Below are 24,550 nucleotides of genomic sequence, written 5' to 3'. Positions count from 1 at the left end.
TTTCCAATGGCCTGTCTCGGCCCGCAATATCATCGTACAGTGATGTGTTACCATCGTCCACTTATAAGATACATAAGATGGCGATCATTGAGAGGAACTATAATATATGATAAATGGGAATACCAATAAATAACGATTAAGTATTCAAAATTGTCTAAATTACACCAAGAAATATCAAGATCACGCTTGAGAGAATCACTTAAGACTACTTGTGATAAGAAGCATGATCAATCAAATCGATTATTCCAACATCCCTTCCAAAACGCCAAATCTACCCACATTGGCATTGGCACCCAAAGGCGACTTGGTCCTCTTCTTCCTTTTGTGCTTCTTCGCCCGCCCATCCCCTTCTATTTCTTCTTGTCTAAGATTTCCATTCATACTCTGGGGTTCCACCTCAGCTGATACAATCTTATGATGAGGATTGTTCAATCCTACTATACATCCCCCATACTCTTCTAACCCATCGATCAGAGCATTCCAACAACTCTCAAATACCCTTTCTTCCTCTTCGGTCCATTTCCAGCCATTTTGAGTAGGTTCATTCTTCGCTAACAAGCTATGTAAGGTGACTCCACTGAAGAAGATAAAAGGTATCAAGTGGGTTGTACCAATCTCCGACCCATTATCTTCAGGAGAAGTCGGGGGTGACCTATTTCGAATTGGGTTGATAGATTCAGGTAAAAGTAATAAAGCTTGAGCTAAGAGCTGTACGTCTGACCATACACTTCCTATCTGGGCTATCAAATTCGCACTTCTAGTTTCCAATAAAGGGTAGAATCTTCCTCCTTCCTCTTCATGTTTGTTTGTACTTTTGGCTTTATCTTTGAGTAACTCTTCAGAGTGTAATTCCCTCTTCCACATTGTATAAGTACCTATCATCGCTCGTAAGACAGCCACTACCTCCTCCCTCCTCCACTTGTTATGGTCCGTCTTACCCGTCGATCTCCTCGATGCGTCAATCACGCAGAACCGTATGAGAGATACTAATGGTTGGAGGGAGACAGGGAGAGATCGTATACTTTCGGTATTAGAATGTAGCGATTCCAGGTAGATCTTCAGTCTTTCTTCTATAGGTTTCAAGCAGATTGGTAATTCGCCAGTGATTGGCGGTTGGATAGGAGGGAGAGTAAGTGGAGAAGCGATGATCTTAGCCGTTGATCCTTGTCTGAGGTATTCCGTCATTTCTCTAATTGGTCGAGTAAGGGTCGGAGCAACTTGCTCAACTAAAGTCGTATCGTCGCTCGCTACACCTTCGATCTCCGAACAAGTCTCGCTTGAAGGTACTCCCAATAAATCTCGAAGCTCCTTTTCATCTTGAGCTTGTGATCCATCGCTATCCAAATCCATCTTATCATCCACAATTTCACTTCTGGGAAACCTCAATCCTCCCAATCCCTCATCAGCAATCATCCAAGCCTTCCTCCTGATTCCTTTCGCACCATCCGAAGCTTTCAAACAGGGTCCCGAAAGATCTTCAAGTACCTGCCATTGATACATCCTATCAGGGTATAACCAACCATGTGTAATAGTTCCTACTAATCCCTTTTTCTGAGCTTTCGAATATTCCTCTTTCCCCGATACCTCTCTTTCCTCCTTCTTCAGCGAGTCCGATTCGTCCTCTAGTCCAAGACCAAGGGAGACGGGAGTCTGACATCCCAAAGTTAAATCCAACTCCCCACAGAAGGGATAAGTCGCACAGCAATCATCTACATTCGAAGGTAACGAGTACTGCAAGGCAGCTTCGATAATCAAATTAACAGTTTCATCTAAACTCTGTTGAGTGTCAAATGGGTAGACACATAATTTCTTTATCACCCTTCTAACCAATTCGACAACTTGATCTCCTGGATTATCGCTCTTCTTCTTCCCGTTCGAAGGAAGATTATTACTAGGAGAATACAATTGTTCTCTCAAGATTCTAGCTGCTTTTTCGATCTTTTGGAAACTCGTCAAGTGATTTTCATAAAATTGAACTGTAATTGATGGCGGTATATAATCTGTTCCGCATAGGGAAGCGAATAGCGGTAAGTGCGTAGAAGGGATTCTCAGTCGATGTCGTAATGCTTGAGAAGGTATATAAGTTATAACCAAAGTTGGATTTTTCAATGTAGACGAAGGTATTAAAGATGATTGTTTATTCATCAAATTCGATGTTGGACTATTCATATTCCTTCGACAATTATAAACGGGTCGGAACGAATCTTGTTCTGAACCATTTGCCCTTGCGCCTGGCGGTTGATAAGTATTGTTGTTTGACGGACCTTCAATCCAATTTAACATATCTATCGGGACGTATCCCCTAACTCTCTCGGTCCTTCCCATGAGAATAACAAAATCTGAATCTCGTCCAAAGACGTATCCTCCTACTTTCTCCGCCATCGATACGCATACCCCGTCTGCTTCGCCGGCAGGTACGAAGTGCGTTGCCACGCCGAGTCGATGAAGGGCATAGATGAAGGTGTGTGAAGCGAAGAAGGGGAGGACGACTTTGTTTTTGGAGAATGAAGGGGAAGATCGAGAAGGTATCGAGGTGGTATAGAATAATTGACAAGATAGGAGTTTATCAGATGCTCGAGACAGGATAGTTTGATGTTTCTCCGGAGGAGCGGCACCTGCAAGTATACCAATATGAGCGATGCAATACTGTGAGAAGTAAGATGATGAGAATGGTATAGGAGACCGAAGGGCTTACCATCAAAGACAAATGTCGGTTCCAACCCAACACTCCTCCATGCGTTTACCAACCTCTTGATCAACTTGTAATACCTCAGATATTCTCCGCCAGATGTCCATGGCAAAGTATCGAGATAAAGCTTGAATATGACCCTGAACAGCCAAATCAAGTGAGATTGATTACCTAGACCGACAAAAGAGAGGTGAATGAAACATACCCCCAAGCATCCACAATGATCGGTATCCTCCCAACATCAATACTACTATCCGTCAACGATGATGATGGTGTATCGTCAATGGTAGGTAGCGATATAGTCTTGGTTAAAGAGGTCCGGTTCTCCCTTATGAATGATTCGAAGCCCCTGACACCCATCTTGGTGATATGTTCCAATCGTATCGATGATGCGCAGGGTAAGGTAGATCGCTGACGAGAAGAAATTCCGATTTGTTTTGCGATGACCCGATAGTTTGATCGCGGTGACTGCAGGGATAGGAGCTTTGCTCTTGTAAAGATATTTCGACAGGAGGGTGTCTGCACAGACCAAGCTACAGACGGTATCGTACGACTGCAACTATGCTATGAATACGAGGAGAGAAGAGAAAGAAGTGAAGGTTGATGTGATGAGATGGAGATGTAAAATGGAGATGCGATGTGGAGGTCAGATCGCCTGCCAGAAATTGAAATTTGTCGATGGTTGGTAGTGGTGGCGAAACAAAGCTTAGTTGGTAACAATTCGAGTCATGATTTGTATTGAACATGCTGAGGGAAGCATTTACATTGATGTATATTCAAATCATTCACATTCATACACGTTGATATCGTAAGCTCGTATCATAAAAGGAAGAAAGACACATAATGATATATATAATGTCCATTCAACCAACTTCCAAACCTCCTCCCGTAAACATGACTATCCCGACCAACTTAGTATCTTGGGCTTTTCCTGCCGAACATTCCCTCGGCTATTCTTATGCACATCAACATCTCATCTTCTCCGTACATCCTGACAAGTCATTAATGCCCACCTGGATGTGATTGAATTTCCTCCGGTCTTCTTAAACCTCCAGTCGCTCCGCCCGCACTGGGATAACCTACATTCTGACCTTCAGAATACTGATTCATCGTCGGCGTTATACCTTCTCTATTGTGCATTGCTTCAGCAGGGTGATCGACGTACCCTCCTCCAGGTGCAGAAAAGGGATATTGATCTTGACCTCCTGACATCGGTCTCTGACCATGATGGTTGTTGTTATTGTAATCTTGATAATCGTACTGTTCATTTCCATACGCAGCATCGTCATATCTTCCTTCGTCGACCGGTCTGACAGTCGCATCTGAGTATTCCCTCTGGTGTCCATAACCATATCCTCCAGCTCCAGCTTGTTCATCCCTTACTGAATCCATTGACGGTCTTGCATCCCACGCATCGGCATTGGGACCAGTGGAAGGTGGCATGTTGTTGTAAACGGATCCAGGGTTATATCGCGTTGATCGAAGGATGGACATGGTGAATGCCTCTGGGTTCTCAGAGTACACCGAATGGTAAAGCTTGTGATCGCTGACTTGGGAAGTGGAATATGTTCGAGTAAGGCTGAAAGAATGATCAGCAGAGCGATCAAGGTGAATAAGGTCAAGCAGAAGGGTTGAACTTACTAGATGAAGTATCCTTGCACGAGTAACAAGATCACCCATAGTGCACCCATGATACCTACATCTGCCCATGCGAATGCACTACACAATGCTTCACCTTCAGCAGCGAGAGTCTGATTCGCTGATGATGAGGTTGAATTGGAGTCGGAGAAGAATTTGGCCTAAAATGATTACAGTTGATCAATACAGTACTTAGTCACTATAGGTCTGTGACTGGTAGCCAGAGCTCCGTGAGGACGATGGATGTTACAGATCGAGTTGATCACTCACCTCACAAGCTGTCACCGCCGTGTTATGCTGTATAGCACTAACAATGATCAGTGCAGCTGCGCATATCAGACCAGCTAATATAGCGATAGTATTCAGGAGGGTGTACACTTTGAACGTGGAGGTTTTTTCCTATCCATCGAAGGTATTCAAATTAGCCAATCCACATATAACTCTTGAAAAGGGATGGTGTGAGTAAAGAAAGGGGTGTGAGACTCACTCTGAGAACACCAATAAACCCTACAGGCTGTACAGCAGCAATGACAAAACATATGATTGCGAATATTATCCCTCCTATATCTGGGAAAGATGCACCGACGACTATACATAGTGTGCACGAGATGTCAGTGAGCTTCCTGCGCCAAGTAGATGGGAGTAGGGGAAATGAACATACCATCAGGTGTAGCGAATACTACTATACCAATAGCTAAAGCAATGATCTATGAACATAACCCATTAGTGAGTCATACGCGAGTCAGATCATCGACCTATACTCACAGCTTGCTCCGATAATATGATGTATATACCAGCATTCACAAGTGGTACAGCTACAGCCGCACCAGTATATCAGCGCACCTCGAAAGAACACCTTGAGAGAGGGAGAGGTGACTTACCACAACAACAATACCTAGGATCTATTAGACCTTTTCCGACATCTCTCATTGTCGCCATCTTGGGCAGATAGCTCCTCTTTGTATTCTATGCACTCGAGTGGATTGTATAGAGATGTAAAATAAGGATCTGAATCGGCTCTTCGGCCTGTGTCTTTCGTCGCGTCTGACAGTTGAGGAGTTGTTTGTACTTCCTATGTTAATTTTCCTGCGAGATTTTGACCTGCTGCCTGTTGCTTGATGGAAAAGGTGATAAAGATATGTCGAACAGCAAAAGCACTTTTGATATAAGCCTGGTATCTATTCACTCTATGATGTTATGTACGATACGGTCATATGAAAAGAGTGTTTCTGCAGCACAGCAATAAACAAAATACAGCGAGCTATACGTAGTTGAACCGCGTGAACCACGTTCAAAAAAGCAAAAAACAAATTCAAGGTTTCACTGGGATTCGAACCCAGGTTACTTGGATATTCTCTAGTTTCGAACTTTCTTATAAAGATCTGTTCAGAACCAAGGGTCTTAACCACTAGACAATAAAACCATGAACGAACCGGTCGCCCATCAATTTTGACACCTTATATATGTTTGTGTGCAAGTCCCGCCTCAGAAGCTAAAAGCTAAACCTGTCGATCGAGACGAACAGATACAAAAGTCAAGTGATGTTACTTGTTAGATACTATCGTTCACGCTGATCAATTTCATCCTAATATCGTTTACCACATCTTCAACACTCTCCCCAGTTGTATCTATCACCCATTCCTCATCCGCTCTGTCTCCATATCGATGAATAGAATAATTGTCCCTCATATATCTCAACACTTCAATATCGGTCAACTTGGTGCTTCCTGCTTGCATGCGATCTTCCCCGATCAGTCGCTTGGCATTCTCAGTCATTGAACATTCAAGTATGATAGATATCAGCCTCGAGTTGATGCTCCTGGTGAACTCGGCGTACTCGTTCATCACTTGCTCTCCTGACTTGGTTGACTGACATTCAGTGAATAGTAGTATCGGTGGAATGGAGGAAGGGTAGGAAGAGAGTGACGAAAATAAAGCAGATCTCTATCGCCTTGATAGTGCATCAATATGAGAGGAGGATAACCCATGGTTCCATTGGTTAATGAAGAGTAGATGAACAAGGGATAAACTCACAAATGCCTTACGAAGTGGTTGATACGCCTCGTCTTCCCTATCCAAAACTGCAGCGGTAGCATCTATCAAAAGGTGATTATCGAAAAGCCTCGCTTCGGGGAACGATCGACTGCCGATCAGATTTGGTATGACCAGATCAGCATGGACCTATCATGGTGAAAATCTAATGGTCGACTTACAGCAGGCTTTGGGCTATGGTCTTTTTACCCACACCGGGAAATCCGCTGAGTAGTATGATCGTCGATCCGGTGCTTGAGGCTGAAGACATTTTGGTTGGTGCGATATTGCCTATCCAAAGCTCATGCAGGTTGACATTGATATACGCCCCTTCTCAGAGGCAACAAAAAATGAAAGAAGGCTGCAGTAGTCAACACAAAGGGACAACTCGACTCGGGTGACCGTGCAACAAGTTCTGTCAGCATGATATCGCTTTTTTATCGACTCAATAACTACAAAGGTTCTTCTCATGGAATACAGAGAACCATTCACAATATCTATACCAGCTTTACTGGGCTCAAGAAGGGGTATGACCCGTTGATCACGGGCATACTGCATGGTATATCTGCATATACATGTATTCCACCATATGATCATGCTCAGAACAAATACAGAGACAAGACTTATCACTGATCTTACGGATCTCCAACCTACCAGGCTTATTTTCCTTACCTATTTCTCAGTAAGGTCATATACGATGCCTCTGAACTTTCCCTGCTCTTTATCAAAATGAATGACATCTTCAAAAACCACTTTGAACCCTAATTTCTCATAGAATTTGACCTAATATCGACAAACCAATTTCAGCTCTCCTGGGGGCTGTATTCATGGCAATTTGACTTACAGCTATATCATGAGTACTAGTCAGCCAGATATGAGGATGCTCCTCGGTGAGTAGAGAGATCAATTTGTGGATTAACATTGTGCCCAGACCATGTTGACGAGATGAAGGGTGAGTAGCTATAATTTCCAAATTGAATGCTTGTTTGATACCGAACTGAATCGATTGTTCAGCTCGTTTGGAAAGTATTTTACGCTAAGACAGAAGATACAAGAACAAGGTTGTAGTCAGTCCCCCATCAAAACATCTTGTTCAAGGAAAGTAATTGTTTCGGTAATGGTATGGTATCACTCACCTCGTTCTTTATCCAATCTCTTTTCTCTTCAGGTAATCTCTCCAGAGCTTTCTTCTCGTATTCTAATTTATCTTCCCTATCTCATAGCGTACGATGAGTATTGTCCAGCACTCTATAATGGTCATAGAGGAAACTCACGAGTCCTCCCTGGACTGACCGGGCCTAATCAACACCATCACACTCTCCACCACTCCCTGCACCTTAATCACCCAAATCTCGCACCCTTCCACTTGTCTGCCTGCATGGACGGCGGAATCAGGATCGAATGCCGCACCGAGTTTACGGAGGTGGAACAATCTTTGAGTGGCAAGATCAGACCCGAAAATGAATCGATTCATTTGAGCTTGACCGGACACCAGAAGATTTCAGCATCACGACCCAGGCTCATTTAGGTTGTGAGCGGCGAAAAACTGAATGGACTTACTGTCTTTGAAACATAATTCGATGATTTCCAGAACTCGTTGTCGCTCCTCATCTATAATGATGAGTAAACATCGTGTCAGCATTTCCGATTGAACTATACGATGAATAAAGATGAACCGAGAAGGGGTAACGTCCCAGTTGGTCTAATGATTCGGGCCAGTTCTGTTCTTTGATCACCTCTCATTATGACTCGTGTCTGGTCAGGTAACTGTAAGTGATATGTATGCTGAAGAAGAATATGATGCAGGTGAAGGATATCTCAAGTCGCTTGGTAAAAGATACGGTCTGATAACGGTTGCAAACCGTGAGTTTCTTGGAGGCAAGTCCTGCTCTTCTCGTGTACCCCTGAAACACTGTTTGTGTATGTGTCTTCTCTCCTTCAAAGGATCGTGTCACCCTTTCATCTTTCCGACAATCTTCCGTGTGTAATCGATGATACCTCTTTGCTATACTCACTTCTATGCTGTGACCATTGTGAACAACGAAAGTAGTAGCCACACCTCCAAAAACTACAGTATATGGGCAATCCTGCCCAAAGAGGAAGCAACAATCTTTCCCAAGGGGCTGCAGGAAATGGCTATCAATATTTATCATGTATCCTAGACTGCTCTCAGAAAGGAAGCTTTTACATGCAATGATCACCAAGTCCATCGCAGGATACATGTCTCAAGCAGACCGGAATATCATGCACTATCGGCCATGGGATCCGTTGTGGCACACTGCTTGCCATGACTTGCCCAGCCTTTCGGGATATAGCTTAATGCGAACAAGTGCGCGTCTTCTCGACCTTCAAAAGGTAGAGTTGCTTTCCCTACGCCCGTTTCCTCGCGATTCACAAAGAAATTAGATTTCTTGTAGAATTTCACCTGGTAACAACCTACTGTATCAGCTCTAAAACCCTGCTAGAAAATCAACACAGGGGGAAATTTTTTACCGCATCCTCTGTGGCACTCAATAGCTTGACAGGTACGTCCATTCTCTGTGCGACATCCGTAATTACCGACAGCAGTTCTGTTCCATATCCGTGGTATCTGGATTTCTCCCGGGTAGCCATAAAACATACATCGATGGCTTTGCTTTTGTCAAAGTCGTATGTCGATTGGATGGCCTCTTGAGCCGGAGTCTCCTGTACAATGAAAGACGTCAGTTCGGAACTTTCCCAATCACAATCAAATTTTCTCGTCCACAGCGTTTGGAGCTTACAACGTCGCACATCCAGGTCAATACGTTGTGAGGTATTTTGGTAATCATCTTCTGAAAGTACGCATTGATGTCGTCTCTGGTGTTTGTGAAGAATAGATAATGGACGAGTTAGCAATGCCTGAGATGCTTGATGAATGTGTGAATGACGCACTCAGAGTTGTAAGTCTTCCCTGGGATAGTGAAATTCATGAATGTCAAGAGCTCTCCATCAGATCGTGATCGACCCGTGATGATCTCACAAGACTCATTAGTGTCTTCCCTATCTCAGAACTCTGGATCGACCCTCTTGCCTAGTCCAGCAAGAAGGTATGACCTTCTCGCTTCAGAACTTGATTCGAACGTGTACTTGTGGTATGGTACTACAAGTATCGCATCACAGCTCGTCGTTTCTGTACAAATTGTGGTCGAGAAATCAAGGTAAGATCATGACTCACTGTCCTTGTACGAGTCTGAAAGCAAAGACAGGATTTCCTTACAACTTTCCTCTGTAACACATACACTGTCATCTCTACGTGTTACGATAACCTCCAAGAGACCAGCGAAAAGGACTTACTTGTGAAGTTCTTGACTCTTTCATACTTGATAGCAATACCTTGATTCACCTTGGTAAGTGCATCAGATATGGCTTCTTCCCATGTTGCAGCGTCGTACATCGTTATCCAAGAGGGGTAAGTCACGCTGGTACAAAAGTCAAATTTAGGACTTGAACTGATTTATGAGAGCGAAAATGCGCCCACAGGCTGTGCAGTGAAATGACATTTATAACACTGTATAGCACCCCTCTGAGTACTGGGCTTTCGAGGATCGTGAAAGGATCAAGGATAATGCAACTTCTTACTTCTTCCGTTCAACGCCACATCGTATACACCTTCCATATCAAGCTTCCATCGACGGGACGATGCTTTATTATCAGATGATGCAGCCTCACGGCTGGTAAGTTTTTTTGGGGGGGTTTCTCGTACGATAGGCTGTGGCACATCTGTAGATACAATATGTACAATACCTTCCATTCAGGGTCCATAGAGATAGCTTCTTTCGTGAAAGGAGATTATATCCCGGGAATCAGACATGACGCAGTGAAGTACTCGTTAAATTTGTATTGAAATCATCAGAGGTACAGCCGATAGATATCTTCGATGACGAGATCACCATCTACGACTTCCGAGTGCATTGGAGATCCATGAGTGGTATCATGTCTTGACACCCGCCACATCTTGCCATCCTTCGGGTAGATACCTCATAGTGACAATCGGTATAGACCCTTCCTTTCCCATGTTTACCTCTTTCCGACCATGCTCCCTAAGCTTGGCTTTCTCATAGAATCTAGTCTAATTTTTATATGGTTACTGGTTGTCAATATCATCATCTTCCAACACGAGACTACCGTGGACAAATACTTACAGTTCTATCTGTCGTATCAAGCCAAACAGGATATTTGCTCTCATCCGACATATCTATCAGCTTCGACAAGAGTGTCTTACCGTATCCTTTACTTCGACAAGACCGGTCAGTAGTCAGAAAGGTTACGTGAAACATCTTTGATATATCTGTGCCTAAGTCCTCTTCGAGGTTGTCCCCTAGTTCGATGGCCGTAGGTACCACCTGGTATAGTATGTACAAAACATCCTGCTGTTCAGTATATGTACGTAGACATCCTTATGCGATCTGTATTCCAATGGGCTTGATTTCACTTACCGTCTCATTCCACCACTTATATGTATCGAACGACAGGTGATTTTGACTTCTCGCTTCGTATAAGTCTTCATATTCGCTAAAACATGGTCCAGCAAATCAGCTAAGAGTATCTGTAAACTCTCTAGAAGGTGTACAGACTACGGTACGACGTACTCGTCTGAATAAGTCTTTCTAGGATCCGAAAAGAACATGACACTCTTGATCCTTCCATCTGACTTAGACTTCAGTGCCCAAGTCTCACAGGCTTTAGGGAATTGACTCATATCGAGATTAGCATCCGCATAACGCTTGTCGTATCGGGGACCGATAGAAGCGAGAAAGTACAGTCTTTCAGATTCGGCGTGGTTTCTATAAGCGTATCGATGGTATGGCACTGAGATAGGATATGAGCTGAAAGTCAGAGAGGAGAGTGTGAGATCAAGACTCACCTTCATTCATGCCTTCAGACAGCATTGACATGATCTCTGTTCTCTCTTGTACTATGTGATCATATTAACAGTCAGCGTGATCTGACATGCTGCGTTCGTCCAAAATCAGCCAAGTTACCTGTTGGTGTCTCGATGTTTTGGAGGATCATATCATCGTAAGTGTTGTCGTCGGGGTTTGTAGTGTTACTGTCTGAAACTGTGTTCGTCTCCGGTATGTTTTCCATCTTGCAAGTTGACTGTTGCCTTGCAGATTCCTAGTAAATTTTGACGGCTTGATCAGGTATAACTTCATGCACAGATGAAGGTCATGGTCATTATCAATAACTTCACCCTTGCCACCTTGCTACCGAAATTCCTTCTTGGAAGTTTTTGGACCCCTTCTGATCCTCAAAGGATCCGAAAAAGCCTTTGTGCGATCAGAAATACACGCCTTGCTTCTATCTGAAAGGAGGAAGCATATATGACACTCTTGTCGCAGTCATGATGTACAATAGTGAGATGCATGATTTGCTCCCTGGAAAGTAGATCGATGCGTACTTGGCCACCGAATGAGCTGGGAGCCCTCTTAGACTCACAATGATTTGCTGAGACGCTCACGACACAACAAGGCGGCACTAATGAAATCTGCCCAAGTATCTCTTGAGCCACCAACGCATCAGTAGGTACAGTACATTGCATGATCATGCAGACTGCGCTTAGTCGATTCTCGTTTCTTACATATGTTCTTCACTTAATCTCATTCATTGAGTCAATATTGCGTGCGATTGCACGTTCCGATTAGTGTATGTGGCCAGACTGCCGGGAGTATAGGTCATTGAAACTAATTCACTATCCCCTTGATCCCCCGCCCGAAGTGTTGTTCGCTTGTGTTCCACGAAATTTGAAGTATGGTAGAACCTAGCCTATGCCAGTGGAATTTGTAAAACATGAGAATCAGCTACCAGGGTTTTATCGTATATCTTGTGTGCGACTGTCAGAGGTCTGACAGGTTGTTCGGACGTACCGAGTCATCCGTACTGGCCGTTAATTTGACGGGAGTGTGGGTGCCATCCGACACAGATTTGAGGATATCCAACAATCTCCTTCCATAACCTTTTTCCTGCTCGGTAGGGTTCGTAGCCATCAGAACCAGATGAATCGCTTCGGAATCGGAGGGAAGGTTGTGATCCCAGGTTAGTGGAATGGTGGCATGGACTAGCTACAGCATGTACGGCGTTCAATTCGTCTTCAGGCCAAGGTGGAGGACACTCATATCAAACATGCACCATTGCTTCCTGTCTCTCTGAAGACCTTTCCAATATTCATCAACATATTTATCCGTATATTCCCTGATTGACAAACCATTATATCACCGAACGCTTTACGGTGTAGGCTCTGGTATTGTACTGGGTCTGGGATGATGTGTGGTAAATGGTCAAATACGGTACCTACGAAGCCTTGTAATCTTTTTTGGGAAACCAGAACCCCATCATACTTCTAATACTTCCATCAGATTTATCGCTACTAATCACGAGATCACATCGTACAGGAAGATCGTTAGGATCGGAATCTTGTGAAGCCGAACCAGAATGAAGATCAGGATCGTATCTCGGTCCTAAGACTGATAGAAGGTACTTTGTAGAACTACCCGGTGCAGAATCTTGATATTTGTATCTATACCATGGGACTAGAATACACTTCAAATGATCAGCTGATGCGCAGAGTCGTAGTTGTGCTGGAATAACTGGGCACTTACTCTGCTCAAGAGAGCTATTCGATACCGACAGTATATCTTTCTTCCTTTCCCCTTCAATGTCGGTGATCGGACATTTCAAGTCAACGACGTACTACTATGGTATTACAGTAGTCTGACGAGAAAAGCAACTCACATGAAGGATTGGATTCCAGCTTATTGGATGTATTATGTGTATCTTGATCATTCGCAAGGGCTATTGCACTGGCTAGAGCACGGTCGAATAGATCAGTATTATCAGTCATTGTGAATATCGATAGACCGCGTCAGTTATCTATGAGATAGTTGAGAGGTATAGTCTATCTGCATCTGCAGTGATTCACAATCGATATGCATATATATGTATATGAATCTGAATCTCGTCATCGCCACAAAACGACAAGGGTCCCCAGCTTCTTATGACAATGGATGACTGAAGAGTCAGCATTGATCGACCCGTTCCAAGTCCACTCTTCGGCATCCTCCCTAAAACGTCGAGGTGATGCCTTCCTTGATAAGTCATCGAAAGAAGCCCATGTGTCTACCTTTGTAGACTAGACAGACTAACTCCTTGGATGAATGGGTAAGTAACATACATCTAGTTCGCTAAGGGCTCCCTCTCTGTCTGGTAGGAGGATTTCGATTTTGGTCGAATCACGGAACATCGATCCCAAGTCTGGTTGGTAATACGCGGATTGAGGATACTCTGGTGAGATCAGTAAATCCTATCTTGCTCTAGGTCGTGCAAGATGACATGGCTGAGGATTGACATTGTTCGAGTCGGCTCTATGCATATAAGCAGCAGCAGCCTTATCTATAGTTTAGTAACGTTCATTGACTTGCATGAATGAACGGAAACATCACCCGAAATACAAAAGTACAGTACTTTAAACTGAAGTCCGGTCCGTTAGTCCGCTTCTATTTCGGCGAACGAGGATCTCGTTACTTGCTTAGCGTACAAATACTAACTGGCGAAATATCACCGTCAATCTCTTTAATGATTGGGGTGGAGCGAGATCCTTGAGGCGGTGGCTATACGAGTGTCTACTTTGCTTGAGGATGGGCATCATGACATGTTATCTGTAGTCATCGTGTACCTATGTATCTTGTCTACTTGTCTATCTGAGCTGACTTATCTTCATACCGAATTCCCATCTTGGCATCTGAACCAGACCTTGGCAGCTTTGTGATATTGGCCGGGGCCTCTTGGGTTGTACCCTTACCAATTAGCTTACTGGCAATCGGCCCCCGCTTCGATCTTTTCCGATTTTTCACCTAGCCTACCTCGTCCTTTTTCCCTTCGATCTATCCGTAACTTATTGTATGGTATGGTATGTTCAGCGGTTACTTAAGCACTTGGTACTTTGTATCTTCATCTCTCTGAGCAAGTAATACATCTCTGTTATTTCATAGTAAATAGTCATATATACGAAGCTAAGACAGTTTACGAATACTTCGCACTGGTACCGTTTTGTCTCATATCTTGGATATATCCCATTCCTTGATTCGGTAATCAAGCCAAAGCGAATTAAATATATACAAATCAATTCACACCTATACAAAACACAGAACAACAACATATCCGGTTAAACCAAGTCTATCGATAGCACAGATAGAGATCGACCATCATCTCCAATTTGGTAACGCCCATCATAAAGAGCAAGATCAAGAGGTCATTTAGGTATTGCGTTGTGTACTGTACATATAGTACTAGGAGTGAAGTGACGTTGTGTGTATAAATAACAATACCAATAATAATCCCGATCGTCATTCAACCGATTTTACTCCATTTTCAAAACACATGTTAGTACCATTCCTATACTTCTCAACCATCCCAACATCCTTGTCCTGCTCATGATCATCCATCTATCCATTCACACATAGATGGAATGTCCTTCAGACGACACCTAACCATCCTCTTAAATTGTCCTTAGATAAACCCTTAAAACATGTCAAATTCAACCAACCCTCCTTCGCATCCGGAAGGAGAGATACATCCTATACCACCTACCTCATCCTCAGCCGAACCTTCCCATCCCCTAGACCCAACCATACCACCCACATCGACCCAGGTGACACAACAGGATGAGGTAGTTGAGAATGTTCAGAGTATACCGACCACGCCTAAAGTGAGTACGACTCCCTCTCTCACAGCGTCGAGTAAACAATATTCCTGGTATATGCTGAAGTGCGTTATTCATCATAGGTCCACGTCAAAGTCCTGATCATCTCCGGACAGAGTAAAGTATTATCGTTCGAACCTGAACTGACGGTTGGAAGGATGAAAGAGTTAATTTGGAGTTCATGGCCTTCTGGTGAGTGTGTATTCTGATTCGTTGTATCGTCCCATTCAATCACAGGAGGAGAGGCGATATGAAATCGTCAGACTTGGATGATGTCTCCATGATTTCCATACAAGATAGAGAGCGGATGTATGAGATGGATGACGGGCTAAAGCTAAATTGTTTTGGGTCATTCAGAATGGACAGACCCTGCTCAACCCCCTTCACCAAGTTACCTTAGAATATTACATGCAGGTAGGATATTACAGGATGATTCGACTTTAGTATGTAAGTCAACATCAGCTCATTAGCTTATCACGTCCCCACAATTCGAGAACACCTCGCCTGAGGAGTTTCATGACTGAATGTTGACCGTTTGATCAATTGGTTATTGATAGCAAATAACCTACCAGTCTCAGAATCATCCTCGTTACCCACCGTCATACATATTTCAGTCAGATCATTCTCGATCAGAGCAGATGATGGTATGTCCTATCTTTCTCTACATCTTGCACAGAAATAATCTTGTTCATCAGTGTAAAATGGGGCTAACCCGGACACCTGATTCGCAGATCCCAAGAAACCCCATGGACTGGGTCGAACGACCAGCGCAGCAAGATCTCATCGAGGTGAAGATGATGTTGGAGGATGTAAATGCACTATCATGTGATATGGTGTTTGTGAAACAACGAATCTCAACAGTCAACACTCATGATCCGTATTATCCTACTGTCGTCACACAAGAATACACCGAAGAATGCTCGAATCTCATGTTCATCCGTTCCCTTTTTTCACAATATGTACGTTTCACTCTTTTAGGGGACACTGTAATATAGATTTCTTTCCTTTGCGTCAATTCATTCCACCTTTACCCTTTACCACTAGCTCTTGGTCTTTACCGCCATTCATCAAGGATCGACTAGATCTCTCAGAAGGGCTTTTGAAGTTTTGTCTCCCATTTTATTTGTAAAATACTTTTCTCTCACGACGATCAATTTCAACTTTGCTCCTAATATCTGGTCTTTCTGCGCCTCTTTTATCAATACAACAATTGCTTTTTTGGCTTTTTACATACCCCGGTCTTTATATTATGAGTTTAAGTTGAATTCGGGTTCGAATTTATCTGATCTATGTATGTATGTATAAGATGGACGCGAGAGGTCTGAACGAATCTGCAAATGAATAACCTAAGGCACTACTCCGACCTCATCTCACCACCACCTTCCTTCTCCCATTCCTCAGGAGTCTTCAACCTCAGACTCAAAGCGTGTAATCCCTTATTATCAAATTCGTCTTTGAGTAGAGCATTCACCATTCGATGTCGTGCTATTGATGTTTTGCCTGTGAATGAAGGTGATACAAGGTGAATAGCGAAGTCTAAGATAACAACCAATCAGACATACCATAACAATCAGCAGGCTATCAATTTACATGGGATGATGGGACTCACGAGTTTCACCACTTCCACCTCCCTGAGCTCGCATGGCAGCATGATGTGAATGTTTGGACGAGTCGTTATATACCCTCAACAAAATGGGTTGGAAAGCTTCTATTATCTGCGGTGGGATGATTTATCAGCTACTGCAGTTCTGAGAGCTTGACTTGGGAGATCACAAGTAGCGAATGGTATACACCGTGAAATCTCATTGGTATACTGAATAACTCACCTTCTGCTGAATCGAAGTTTCCACAGGCCCAGGTATCCTAGTAGCTTGTCTACCTGTCGAAGTAGAAGAAGAAGCCATATTTCTTACAAAATTACTTTTGATAGGATTTGTTCGGGTAAGTTGATTCCGACTAGCGACTAGAGGCGAGAGAAAAGCACTCATTGGTGAGCTTGTCAGGTTGATGATGACTCTACTATGATTGATGTGAATGCTATAAGTCAGAGAGGTATCTTTATTCATTTCTGTCCAACAAGATCAACGACTTTTGACTTTTGTAGGTTCAGTGAAGAGCTTACGTAACTATGCCAAAACGAGTGGCAACATCGTCTTTGCCTTTGGCTGGTTGTTCAAACATAAGAACAAGAATACAGATACACTTTTCTGTTTTGATCAGTGGTTTTCTTTCATCTCCTTCATTCCATCTTTTATTAGCCAGACATCATAATCAAGATGGCACCGGTCTTAACAGAAGAGGAATCAGCTCTAGACCCCTATCTCATCCTGGAGATATCATCAGAGGCGACCGACAAAGATGTCCAAAGGGCCTATAGGAAGAAATCATTGAAATGTCATCCGGATCGTAATCCATCTCCTGAAGCAGGTAAGTACGGTTTTCTGCCTTTCGCCACAGTCTTTTTCTCTCGTCGAGAGCCAGCTGAAATAATCATGGGACAATTGCTGACTTACGCTTTTCGTGATATAGCGATTCAATTCCGTCAGATATCCGTATCGCTCGAAATACTCTTAAATCCCAACAAGAGGAATTATGTAGATACGAAATTGGAAAATGATAGGAAGAAGAGAGAGAGGTATGCTGAGATGGATAAGAAGAGGAAAGTGATGGTTGATGTGAGTGATTACAACCTCTTAAGTTGCTTCTTGATCTGTATGACCTATTACTGATACCTGTATTTTGTCAATTAGGCACTCAACGCCCGAGAAGAAGAAGCCAAACGAGCCAAGGTCGTCCAACAGGAAAAACGTCGTCAGGAAGCGGAAGAAGAAGCTATCAAAGATGCTGGACGAAAAATGTTGGAAGAAGCTCAGAAGAGAGCAATGGCAGCTGCGTCTGCATCTGCTGCTGCTGCAAAACCACCTGTCCAACCTCCACAATCCAAATCAGAGTTGAATAGCAATAATCAGAATCAGCCCGATATCACATCTACCGACTTAACTCTCATTCTCACTTTCGCTCCCACCTCCACCTCCTCGTCTCCATCCTCGTCGACCCAACTTCAGAATACACTAGAATTGAAATATGGTCCTATCGCTCATCTGATATTGACGGATCCACCGGCAAATAAGAAGAAGAAGGGTAAGAAGGCTGTAGTGGAATTCCAGAAAGGTAATTGGGGCGGATGTTGGGCATGTTGGAAAGATCACTCAAACACCAAAGGCTTAGGTGTGGAAGATGGAGTTAAAGTGAAATGGGTCAAAGGGGAAATACCACAATGGGTCGAATGGGCAGAGCGACAAAATCAAAGGAATAATCGAAATATACCTGAGACGAATGGTAATAATCCTGTATCATCAGCACCTGGTGTTGATGGCGCGACAACAACATTCAGTTTCGATTCTGCACCTGATATTAGTAATGGTTCAACTGGTGGATTCACAATGGCCGATCTCTTATCTGCACATGCGAAGAATAAAGAACAGAAATTGAAAGATGATCAATTTGAAAGTATGACGTTGTTGAGGATGAGACAGTTGGAAAGGGAGAGGTTGGAAGCGAAGATAAGGGAGGAGGAGGAGGCTGACGATTGATCGATATCAATGGGGAGTTGGAAGTTAGGATTGAGGACATTCATCCAAAATTCCATAGCCAAAAGATCTAGATAGATCCACTCAGAATAAAAAGAAACATATTTTCAATATCGTGTAAATTTATTTAGACATTGTTGTATCCACCAAATATAGTTCCGACGTTGGAGTCAATTGACGTGATTATTGCAATGTATCTTACAACAGAATTGCAACCCACTTACATCACAGGTATTGGTAAAATTCCACCCGATGAGAACATTTTCACCTGTTTTTGATGCATATCATTTTTGTATCAACTTTTTTTTTGTTCTTTTATATATTTTCTGATGACAACGACAACAAACATGGAGGTATCCCCTCCAAGGTGACTACCACGGTCAAAACTCGGCTTCGCTCGTATAGTCCTCCTTCACATGATCACCGATGTATCCTATGAGGATTACCTGCATTCCTCAACTCACTATTATAATCGTCAGCCTTGGCTCCACATACCATGATAGAAAGAATAATAGCTCACTTGAAAGCAGCTTCAATACAATGTTTGATCTCCCTATAACTAACCACCAGACAACTCTGATCATCTCGTGAGACCAACATTATACGTTCATCTAAACCTGCATCGAGCTGGAACAGATAAATCATGATTAGCCCATCTTGTCTTTCTCAGCAATGGAAAGCATAGAACCCTTATGGGTTGTCTACCTGTCTGATCGAATTTCCGAGAGCTTGAACTTACCTTATTGAGACATGTCAAAACATGCGATAAATCCAAGATAGGTTTCCCATCAACCCCAACCGAATGAAAGACGTAATCTCTGAATAGTTTGAGAATATATCGATCACCCGTATCTGACCATCTTGGATCTAGTTCGAATCTACCAAGTACCGAATATTGTTCAGTCCGCACTCGGACTTCGGCTTGACTTAAAAAACTTAGATTGACTAGACTCACTCTGCTCGTTCGTTGATGAATCCCAATTTCGATAATAATCTAACTATTCGTCCGTTCTCCATCTCCGCTCCAAGATCAGATTCGAGCGTATCGGCGTAGCTAAATAGGTACATGATAAAATTAGTATCATCTACCCCTCACACACCAGATCTTCTTGCATTCGATAATTATCCTTAAACTTAGGACTTATCGGATGGACAACCAAAACTCACTTCTGCATAGCATCCAGCTCATTCAATATCCTAGGACCCATAATCTTGATAGCTTCGTCAACAGATTTCATAGGCGAAGGTTTCGAAATCAAAAACATCACCAAGGTCTTCACGTCAGGCGAATAACTACGTTGGATGTGATCGAGTGGGAGTGCAGGATGTTGACCAGGTTGGAAGAAATCGCAACAAAGGGAGATGATCAATTTACCAAATGAGACTAGGTCTTCTTGCTTTAATGTTGAGAAAGGACATTAGCATGGACTTGTGCAGAACAACCAAGAGCACCATGAGGTTGCTAATCTTCTCTCTTCGACTCATCACAGCCCAATCTTTCAAAGAGCCAAGCCGACTCACCTGAAACACCCCAACATGGGTATTCGGATCATGTGCCAAAACGTCCCAAACCCCACATCCATTCAACCTTATCCTATTCTTATTCGTGATCAATATCTTTGATGGGTCCAAATTCCTAGCTGCCAATCCGGAGGAATGAATCGCTTTGAGAGCATTACCAATTTGGGTAATGTAGGACCACAAGACCCTTTCTTGGATTGGCAGACCGGTCCTACCCCTTCCTCCTCCTGTTCCACCAGACTGGTTAGGTTGGTTGGGTAAAAGATGTTCTTCCCATATCGTTGTAGAGAGAGGGTGATAGTCGTATACCAGTATCAGAGCTGATGAAGTAGTTAAGACAAAATTTTAGTTTCTAACAATACGTATACAAGAATTTTTTGATCGTTCGACTGGAATCGGAAGTGAATCATGCACAACTCACAGTTATCGTTGAACGCCTTGGTGGTGAACGCTTCCCTCAACCCAACAATATTTGGATGTCTCATCCTTCTCCAAGTGTCTATCGCGCCAAAGGCATTTTCGTTGACTAGCTTGTAACCTATGATCTCCATATACATCAGCTCGTCTCTCGTTTATACCGACAACATAAAAGTATCACGAGAAGAGCACCTAATCGTGGTTTCTTCACTCACCCTCTATCCTCCTTAGAGTATATACATTCCCATCAACGCTGCTCACCGCTTTATAAACCGGTGCAGGATGTATATAAACTTTTGACGGTTGGTTTTGGTTCTGGCTCGTACTTTGGTTTTGTTGTTGAGGTATATTGGTATTCTCAATAACCCTCAAAGAATGGTATATACCCAATTCAGATGGTAAACCCGGTCCAGAACCCGCTTGAAGACCTTGATAAGTCACGTCATGTTTGGATTGTAGTGTCCTACGTAGATCATCGGGGATGAAGAATGAATGTAGAGGATGGTGAGAGATGGGTGGGTTGGATATGTGAGGTAATGGTGAGACGTAGAGATGATGATCGAGCTGTAGGTTTGTTTTGAGTATCATAAGCGTCTTTGTGTGAGAGATGCCTGATACGAAATATCGAATACACTCACAGGCTGCCGTACGGATTGATGATGCATGAACATACTTCCATCCAAAGCACTAGTCTGCGCAGGGTCCATGGAGATCATCGAATCTTCGAATGACATCTGATTTGATCGCATTCCCCTATCAGCTCCCTTCGAAGGAAGGGATGGCGTATGATGAAAGCTACTACTCACCGAGTTATCCTGTCTTGGTAGGATCCCACCTTGGTTTCCTAGTGAAGGCCAACTGGGAGCGAGAGCTGAGGGAGGAGGAACTGACATAGATGCAGGGAGGGGCGAAGCATTCTGAGTGAGGGTGGAAGGTTGTAATGATGGGGTGGTCGCTCTGAACACGACATCATCAGTATCTGTCACGACATGTTACAGCTCATTGAGCAGAGATGGTAGGGGAGTGTAACTCACCTAGGCGAAGGGTTTTCTCCTATAGGCGTTTTGGGTACGAACACAGGTGCTGAGAGGTGTTCTGCTCCCAGCCCTGAGAATGATTTGGTGGTAGAGGTGAGTTCTTTTGATAAGGGCGTTGGGTTTGTCATTGCTGGGCTAGTAAGCAAACATCAAAATTAGCTTGAAGTACAATCTATTGATAGATTGCGCGGTCCAACGGTATAGCAGTACAGCGATATGACTTACCTCCCAGTCAATGGTGTGGATGGCGCATTGAGATCCGTTCCAGGCTATATCGAGGATAATCAATCAGTATAAGCGTACAATCAGATCATCAATCGCAAATTGCCAGTCGAACTCACCGGTGGATGATAGTATACACACTGTATATCAAGACACGAAATATGAGTACAGACATCTTCTTGTCACAAGTATGAACGGTGACTCACACCTGAATCTTGAAACTTGCAATACCTATCCATCTCGACATCAGTTAACCAGACTTCAAATCGGCCGATATCAGATGAGACAAGGAGAAACGACTTACCCATATATCATTACATTCCTACATATCCTCTGGGGGGTTTCTACACACCATCTCACGGAATCAGTATCATCCACCTGAATCCAACTTTCTATCTCCCCCAATTGAGGTGACTGGTGGTGAAGCGAGATGACCACTCACCCCTCTTCTTTTCTCCCGCAGCTGGACTGTCCCTCCCCTTGTTGTTACTACCACCCCCCTCATCCAGATTACTAGGGGCACGTATCTGGATAGCAGCTGATTTAGGACCGGTACCGAGACCTGCCATTTTGTTTATGCTGGGTACTATACAACACTAGATGGGTCATATGGTATATCGAGCAAGCATAACATAAGATGGAAATGGTAGATGGGGGATATGAGCTGAGTAGTAAGTAGCAGGTGGATGTCACCGTCATCATGAGTCGCGTCGGATAAACCCAGAGCTTGGCACACATATGTAAAGTTACCAGTAATGTTCTGGTTGGAAAAAGTTACAATCAAGAGTAATGATGCATGCAATATGAATGTATATAGGTACAAATGCAAAGTGTTCTACAATCTAATCTATTCCCTCTATTCTAATGTAATGTCATGTTGATATCTAGTTGTCTATTCAGAGTTCTTCTTCTCAGCCTGAGAATCCTCCCAATGTGCTTTGCCAAATGTAGCAGCTACCACCAAGGGGAATACCAAAGTCGCATCGGCGTATACCTGTTCATACAGCATGATCAGTTTGCTTTGCACCGCTGTGATCGGAGATTGATCGACTACTACTGTAGGACTCACCTTGACACTCTCCGCACCTGCTCGGATCTTTCCCCACGAAACAGCTTCATCAGGTCTAGCACCAGAGTCTGAACCATCGTACTATTTGTCAAACATTTCAAATGTCAGCTTAACGATCATTGACAAGTAATTTGATGATTGGCTCACCTCTTGTCCGGTATTTATGTACACGGCATAATCAGCACCATTCCTCTGTGATCATTAACATAGTATTAGCGTACCAATCGTGACAACACATCCGCCGGACTGATGAAGAAATAGGTATTCGAACTCACAAATAACATGGCATTTGCAATTTGATGTTTACAGACCCCACCTCCCAAGATGATCATACCAGCTTTCTTGGATTTTACACTCATATCATTCAATCTTCTGATATCAGCTACGATATCGATGTTGAGTTGTAGAGGTGATGATTTGTAGGTATGGAAATAGATCATATCGCCTAACGAGCCGTCTGTCAATGCTGGACAAAACACCGGAATATCGTTCTGCGATAATCCATCATCTTGTCAACACATAAACCGATAATATGATCGAAGAGTTTATCTGAATTTACAACGCTTCTTCCCAAAACACAAAATGTTGACTCACCTTATAACACCAATAATATACACTCTCCTCATTATCTATCTCCTTCCCCAACCTATTGATAACACTACTAGGACTCCACTTCGTACCATCCTCTTCTTGCTCTTTCACCATCTGATCTAAGATCGGTACTACCCAATCTTCAAATGCACAATAATTCGAATTGGGAACGAGTAAATTACCTATTCGATTCAAGCTATGAAATGGCATACATCAGTGGGTATCCTTCATCACATATTTCAGCCAGATTCAGATGTACTGTGGAATTATCCGACTTACCCCCTCTTCCTCAAACCTGCACCATCCAAATGGAATTCACCCAATACGGTTGATCCTAGACATTTGATGAAATCCTCTTCAACCCCTCCTGCAGTAGTCACCAGACAATCTATCAATTTGTGTTGAGCTAAGAATTTAATGATTTCTCGGAGACCTGATGAGATGAGGTTGGAGGTATATCCGAGGAAGAGAGTAAGCGGTTCATCAGGATTACTACGTTGTTTTCGCTATCACCCACACACCCAGGTGTCAGCTCAAGTTCAAGATCTCACAACATCAACCCTTCATGCTGACCACTGACAGAGCGAAGATGTGACCTACCATCTCTTCCACTACTTGTATAGCTCTTGCCAACCCCGTAGCTTGGAACCCAATCGTCTCATAACTCTTCAAGAGATCTTGAAGATCAATGGGTTTACTCAGATCTGGTCCTTTCACATGAACAGCATTTTCGGGCAATGCCTCGGAAGGGGTGAGTACGCTCGCATGGGCGTCCGTCGACATTTTGGGAGTGTATAATCGTAGAGATTTGTATATGACAAATGAATAGCAACATTCGCCAGAACTAACCAAAGAAAAAATGGTTGGAAATGGTTGATGTTGATATTTTGAACTCGACCTCCACATTGGTACATGAATTACCCTTTTAGGCAATTACAGGTAGGATCAGATCACGTAGAGTGTTTGACGATGGACGATAACCAAAGATAACTTAACCTTACGACACGAGTAAGACCAAGGTTTTCT

At 43.3% G+C, this 24,550-nt stretch overlaps 13 protein-coding genes across 13 annotated transcripts; 2 read left to right on the top strand and 11 right to left on the bottom strand.

Annotated features, from left to right (window-relative positions):
• Positions 1–240: 240 nt before the first annotated feature.
• Positions 241–3,049, bottom strand: V865_005601 (uncharacterized protein; the record flags this gene model as incomplete). The annotated part of the gene is made up of 3 exons (XM_066229370.1): positions 241–2,615; positions 2,696–2,829; positions 2,895–3,049. The coding sequence occupies 3 exons, from the start codon at positions 3,047–3,049 to the stop codon at positions 241–243; spliced, it is 2,664 nt and encodes an 887-aa protein (XP_066085467.1).
• Positions 3,050–3,691: 642 nt separating this feature from the next.
• Positions 3,692–5,266, bottom strand: V865_005600 (uncharacterized protein; the record flags this gene model as incomplete). Its single annotated transcript, XM_066229369.1, has 7 exons — positions 3,692–4,268; positions 4,331–4,488; positions 4,598–4,726; positions 4,815–4,915; positions 4,989–5,034; positions 5,093–5,142; positions 5,209–5,266. The coding sequence occupies 7 exons, from the start codon at positions 5,264–5,266 to the stop codon at positions 3,692–3,694; spliced, it is 1,119 nt and encodes a 372-aa protein (XP_066085466.1).
• Positions 5,267–5,878: 612 nt separating this feature from the next.
• V865_005599 (uncharacterized protein) lies at positions 5,879–6,629 on the bottom strand (the record flags this gene model as incomplete). The annotated part of the gene is made up of 3 exons (XM_066229368.1): positions 5,879–6,271; positions 6,362–6,470; positions 6,541–6,629. 3 exons carry the CDS (start codon positions 6,627–6,629, stop codon positions 5,879–5,881), a joined length of 591 nt encoding a protein of 196 aa, XP_066085465.1.
• A 401-nt stretch (positions 6,630–7,030) lies between these two features.
• Positions 7,031–8,101, bottom strand: V865_005598 (uncharacterized protein; the record flags this gene model as incomplete). The annotated part of the gene is made up of 6 exons (XM_066229367.1): positions 7,031–7,141; positions 7,203–7,394; positions 7,495–7,570; positions 7,633–7,837; positions 7,919–7,969; positions 8,035–8,101. 6 exons carry the CDS (start codon positions 8,099–8,101, stop codon positions 7,031–7,033), a joined length of 702 nt encoding a protein of 233 aa, XP_066085464.1.
• Positions 8,102–8,600: 499 nt separating this feature from the next.
• On the bottom strand, positions 8,601–9,168 carry V865_005597 (uncharacterized protein; the record flags this gene model as incomplete). Its single annotated transcript, XM_066229366.1, has 3 exons — positions 8,601–8,783; positions 8,852–9,043; positions 9,121–9,168. 3 exons carry the CDS (start codon positions 9,166–9,168, stop codon positions 8,601–8,603), a joined length of 423 nt encoding a protein of 140 aa, XP_066085463.1.
• A 216-nt stretch (positions 9,169–9,384) lies between these two features.
• Positions 9,385–9,773, bottom strand: V865_005596 (uncharacterized protein; the record flags this gene model as incomplete). Its single annotated transcript, XM_066229365.1, has 3 exons — positions 9,385–9,479; positions 9,555–9,605; positions 9,674–9,773. The coding sequence occupies 3 exons, from the start codon at positions 9,771–9,773 to the stop codon at positions 9,385–9,387; spliced, it is 246 nt and encodes an 81-aa protein (XP_066085462.1).
• A 537-nt stretch (positions 9,774–10,310) lies between these two features.
• V865_005595 (uncharacterized protein) lies at positions 10,311–11,467 on the bottom strand (the record flags this gene model as incomplete). The annotated part of the gene is made up of 6 exons (XM_066229364.1): positions 10,311–10,448; positions 10,522–10,722; positions 10,816–10,891; positions 10,969–11,188; positions 11,244–11,294; positions 11,362–11,467. 6 exons carry the CDS (start codon positions 11,465–11,467, stop codon positions 10,311–10,313), a joined length of 792 nt encoding a protein of 263 aa, XP_066085461.1.
• Positions 11,468–11,983: 516 nt separating this feature from the next.
• V865_005594 (uncharacterized protein) lies at positions 11,984–13,220 on the bottom strand (the record flags this gene model as incomplete). The annotated part of the gene is made up of 6 exons (XM_066229363.1): positions 11,984–12,145; positions 12,247–12,437; positions 12,492–12,571; positions 12,675–12,909; positions 12,979–13,029; positions 13,112–13,220. The coding sequence occupies 6 exons, from the start codon at positions 13,218–13,220 to the stop codon at positions 11,984–11,986; spliced, it is 828 nt and encodes a 275-aa protein (XP_066085460.1).
• A 1,683-nt stretch (positions 13,221–14,903) lies between these two features.
• Positions 14,904–15,906, top strand: V865_005593 (uncharacterized protein; the record flags this gene model as incomplete). Its single annotated transcript, XM_066229362.1, has 5 exons — positions 14,904–15,083; positions 15,161–15,269; positions 15,435–15,524; positions 15,635–15,721; positions 15,809–15,906. 5 exons carry the CDS (start codon positions 14,904–14,906, stop codon positions 15,904–15,906), a joined length of 564 nt encoding a protein of 187 aa, XP_066085459.1.
• A 525-nt stretch (positions 15,907–16,431) lies between these two features.
• Positions 16,432–17,065, bottom strand: V865_005592 (uncharacterized protein; the record flags this gene model as incomplete). The annotated part of the gene is made up of 3 exons (XM_066229361.1): positions 16,432–16,613; positions 16,687–16,792; positions 16,904–17,065. The coding sequence occupies 3 exons, from the start codon at positions 17,063–17,065 to the stop codon at positions 16,432–16,434; spliced, it is 450 nt and encodes a 149-aa protein (XP_066085458.1).
• A 288-nt stretch (positions 17,066–17,353) lies between these two features.
• V865_005591 (uncharacterized protein) lies at positions 17,354–18,670 on the top strand (the record flags this gene model as incomplete). The annotated part of the gene is made up of 3 exons (XM_066229360.1): positions 17,354–17,504; positions 17,607–17,752; positions 17,828–18,670. 3 exons carry the CDS (start codon positions 17,354–17,356, stop codon positions 18,668–18,670), a joined length of 1,140 nt encoding a protein of 379 aa, XP_066085457.1.
• Positions 18,671–19,087: 417 nt separating this feature from the next.
• V865_005590 (uncharacterized protein) lies at positions 19,088–22,433 on the bottom strand (the record flags this gene model as incomplete). The annotated part of the gene is made up of 16 exons (XM_066229359.1): positions 19,088–19,130; positions 19,188–19,294; positions 19,407–19,545; positions 19,623–19,721; positions 19,835–20,064; positions 20,189–20,508; positions 20,610–20,726; positions 20,821–21,169; positions 21,244–21,339; positions 21,412–21,562; positions 21,640–21,777; positions 21,868–21,911; positions 21,984–22,004; positions 22,071–22,095; positions 22,169–22,208; positions 22,307–22,433. 16 exons carry the CDS (start codon positions 22,431–22,433, stop codon positions 19,088–19,090), a joined length of 2,046 nt encoding a protein of 681 aa, XP_066085456.1.
• Positions 22,434–22,756: 323 nt separating this feature from the next.
• Positions 22,757–24,307, bottom strand: V865_005589 (deoxyhypusine synthase; the record flags this gene model as incomplete). The annotated part of the gene is made up of 7 exons (XM_066229358.1): positions 22,757–22,858; positions 22,934–23,014; positions 23,081–23,125; positions 23,209–23,424; positions 23,528–23,720; positions 23,804–24,030; positions 24,125–24,307. 7 exons carry the CDS (start codon positions 24,305–24,307, stop codon positions 22,757–22,759), a joined length of 1,047 nt encoding a protein of 348 aa, XP_066085455.1.
• Between the last annotated feature and the right edge of the window lie 243 nt (positions 24,308–24,550).

The sequence above is a fragment of the Kwoniella europaea genome, chromosome 1, assembly GCF_036810445.1.
Source record: "Kwoniella europaea PYCC6329 chromosome 1, complete sequence".
Taxonomy (NCBI): Eukaryota; Fungi; Basidiomycota; class Tremellomycetes; order Tremellales; family Cryptococcaceae; genus Kwoniella; species Kwoniella europaea.
The sequence above is the reverse complement of the archived record's forward strand: the minus strand, read 5'-3'. Positions and strand labels throughout refer to the sequence as shown.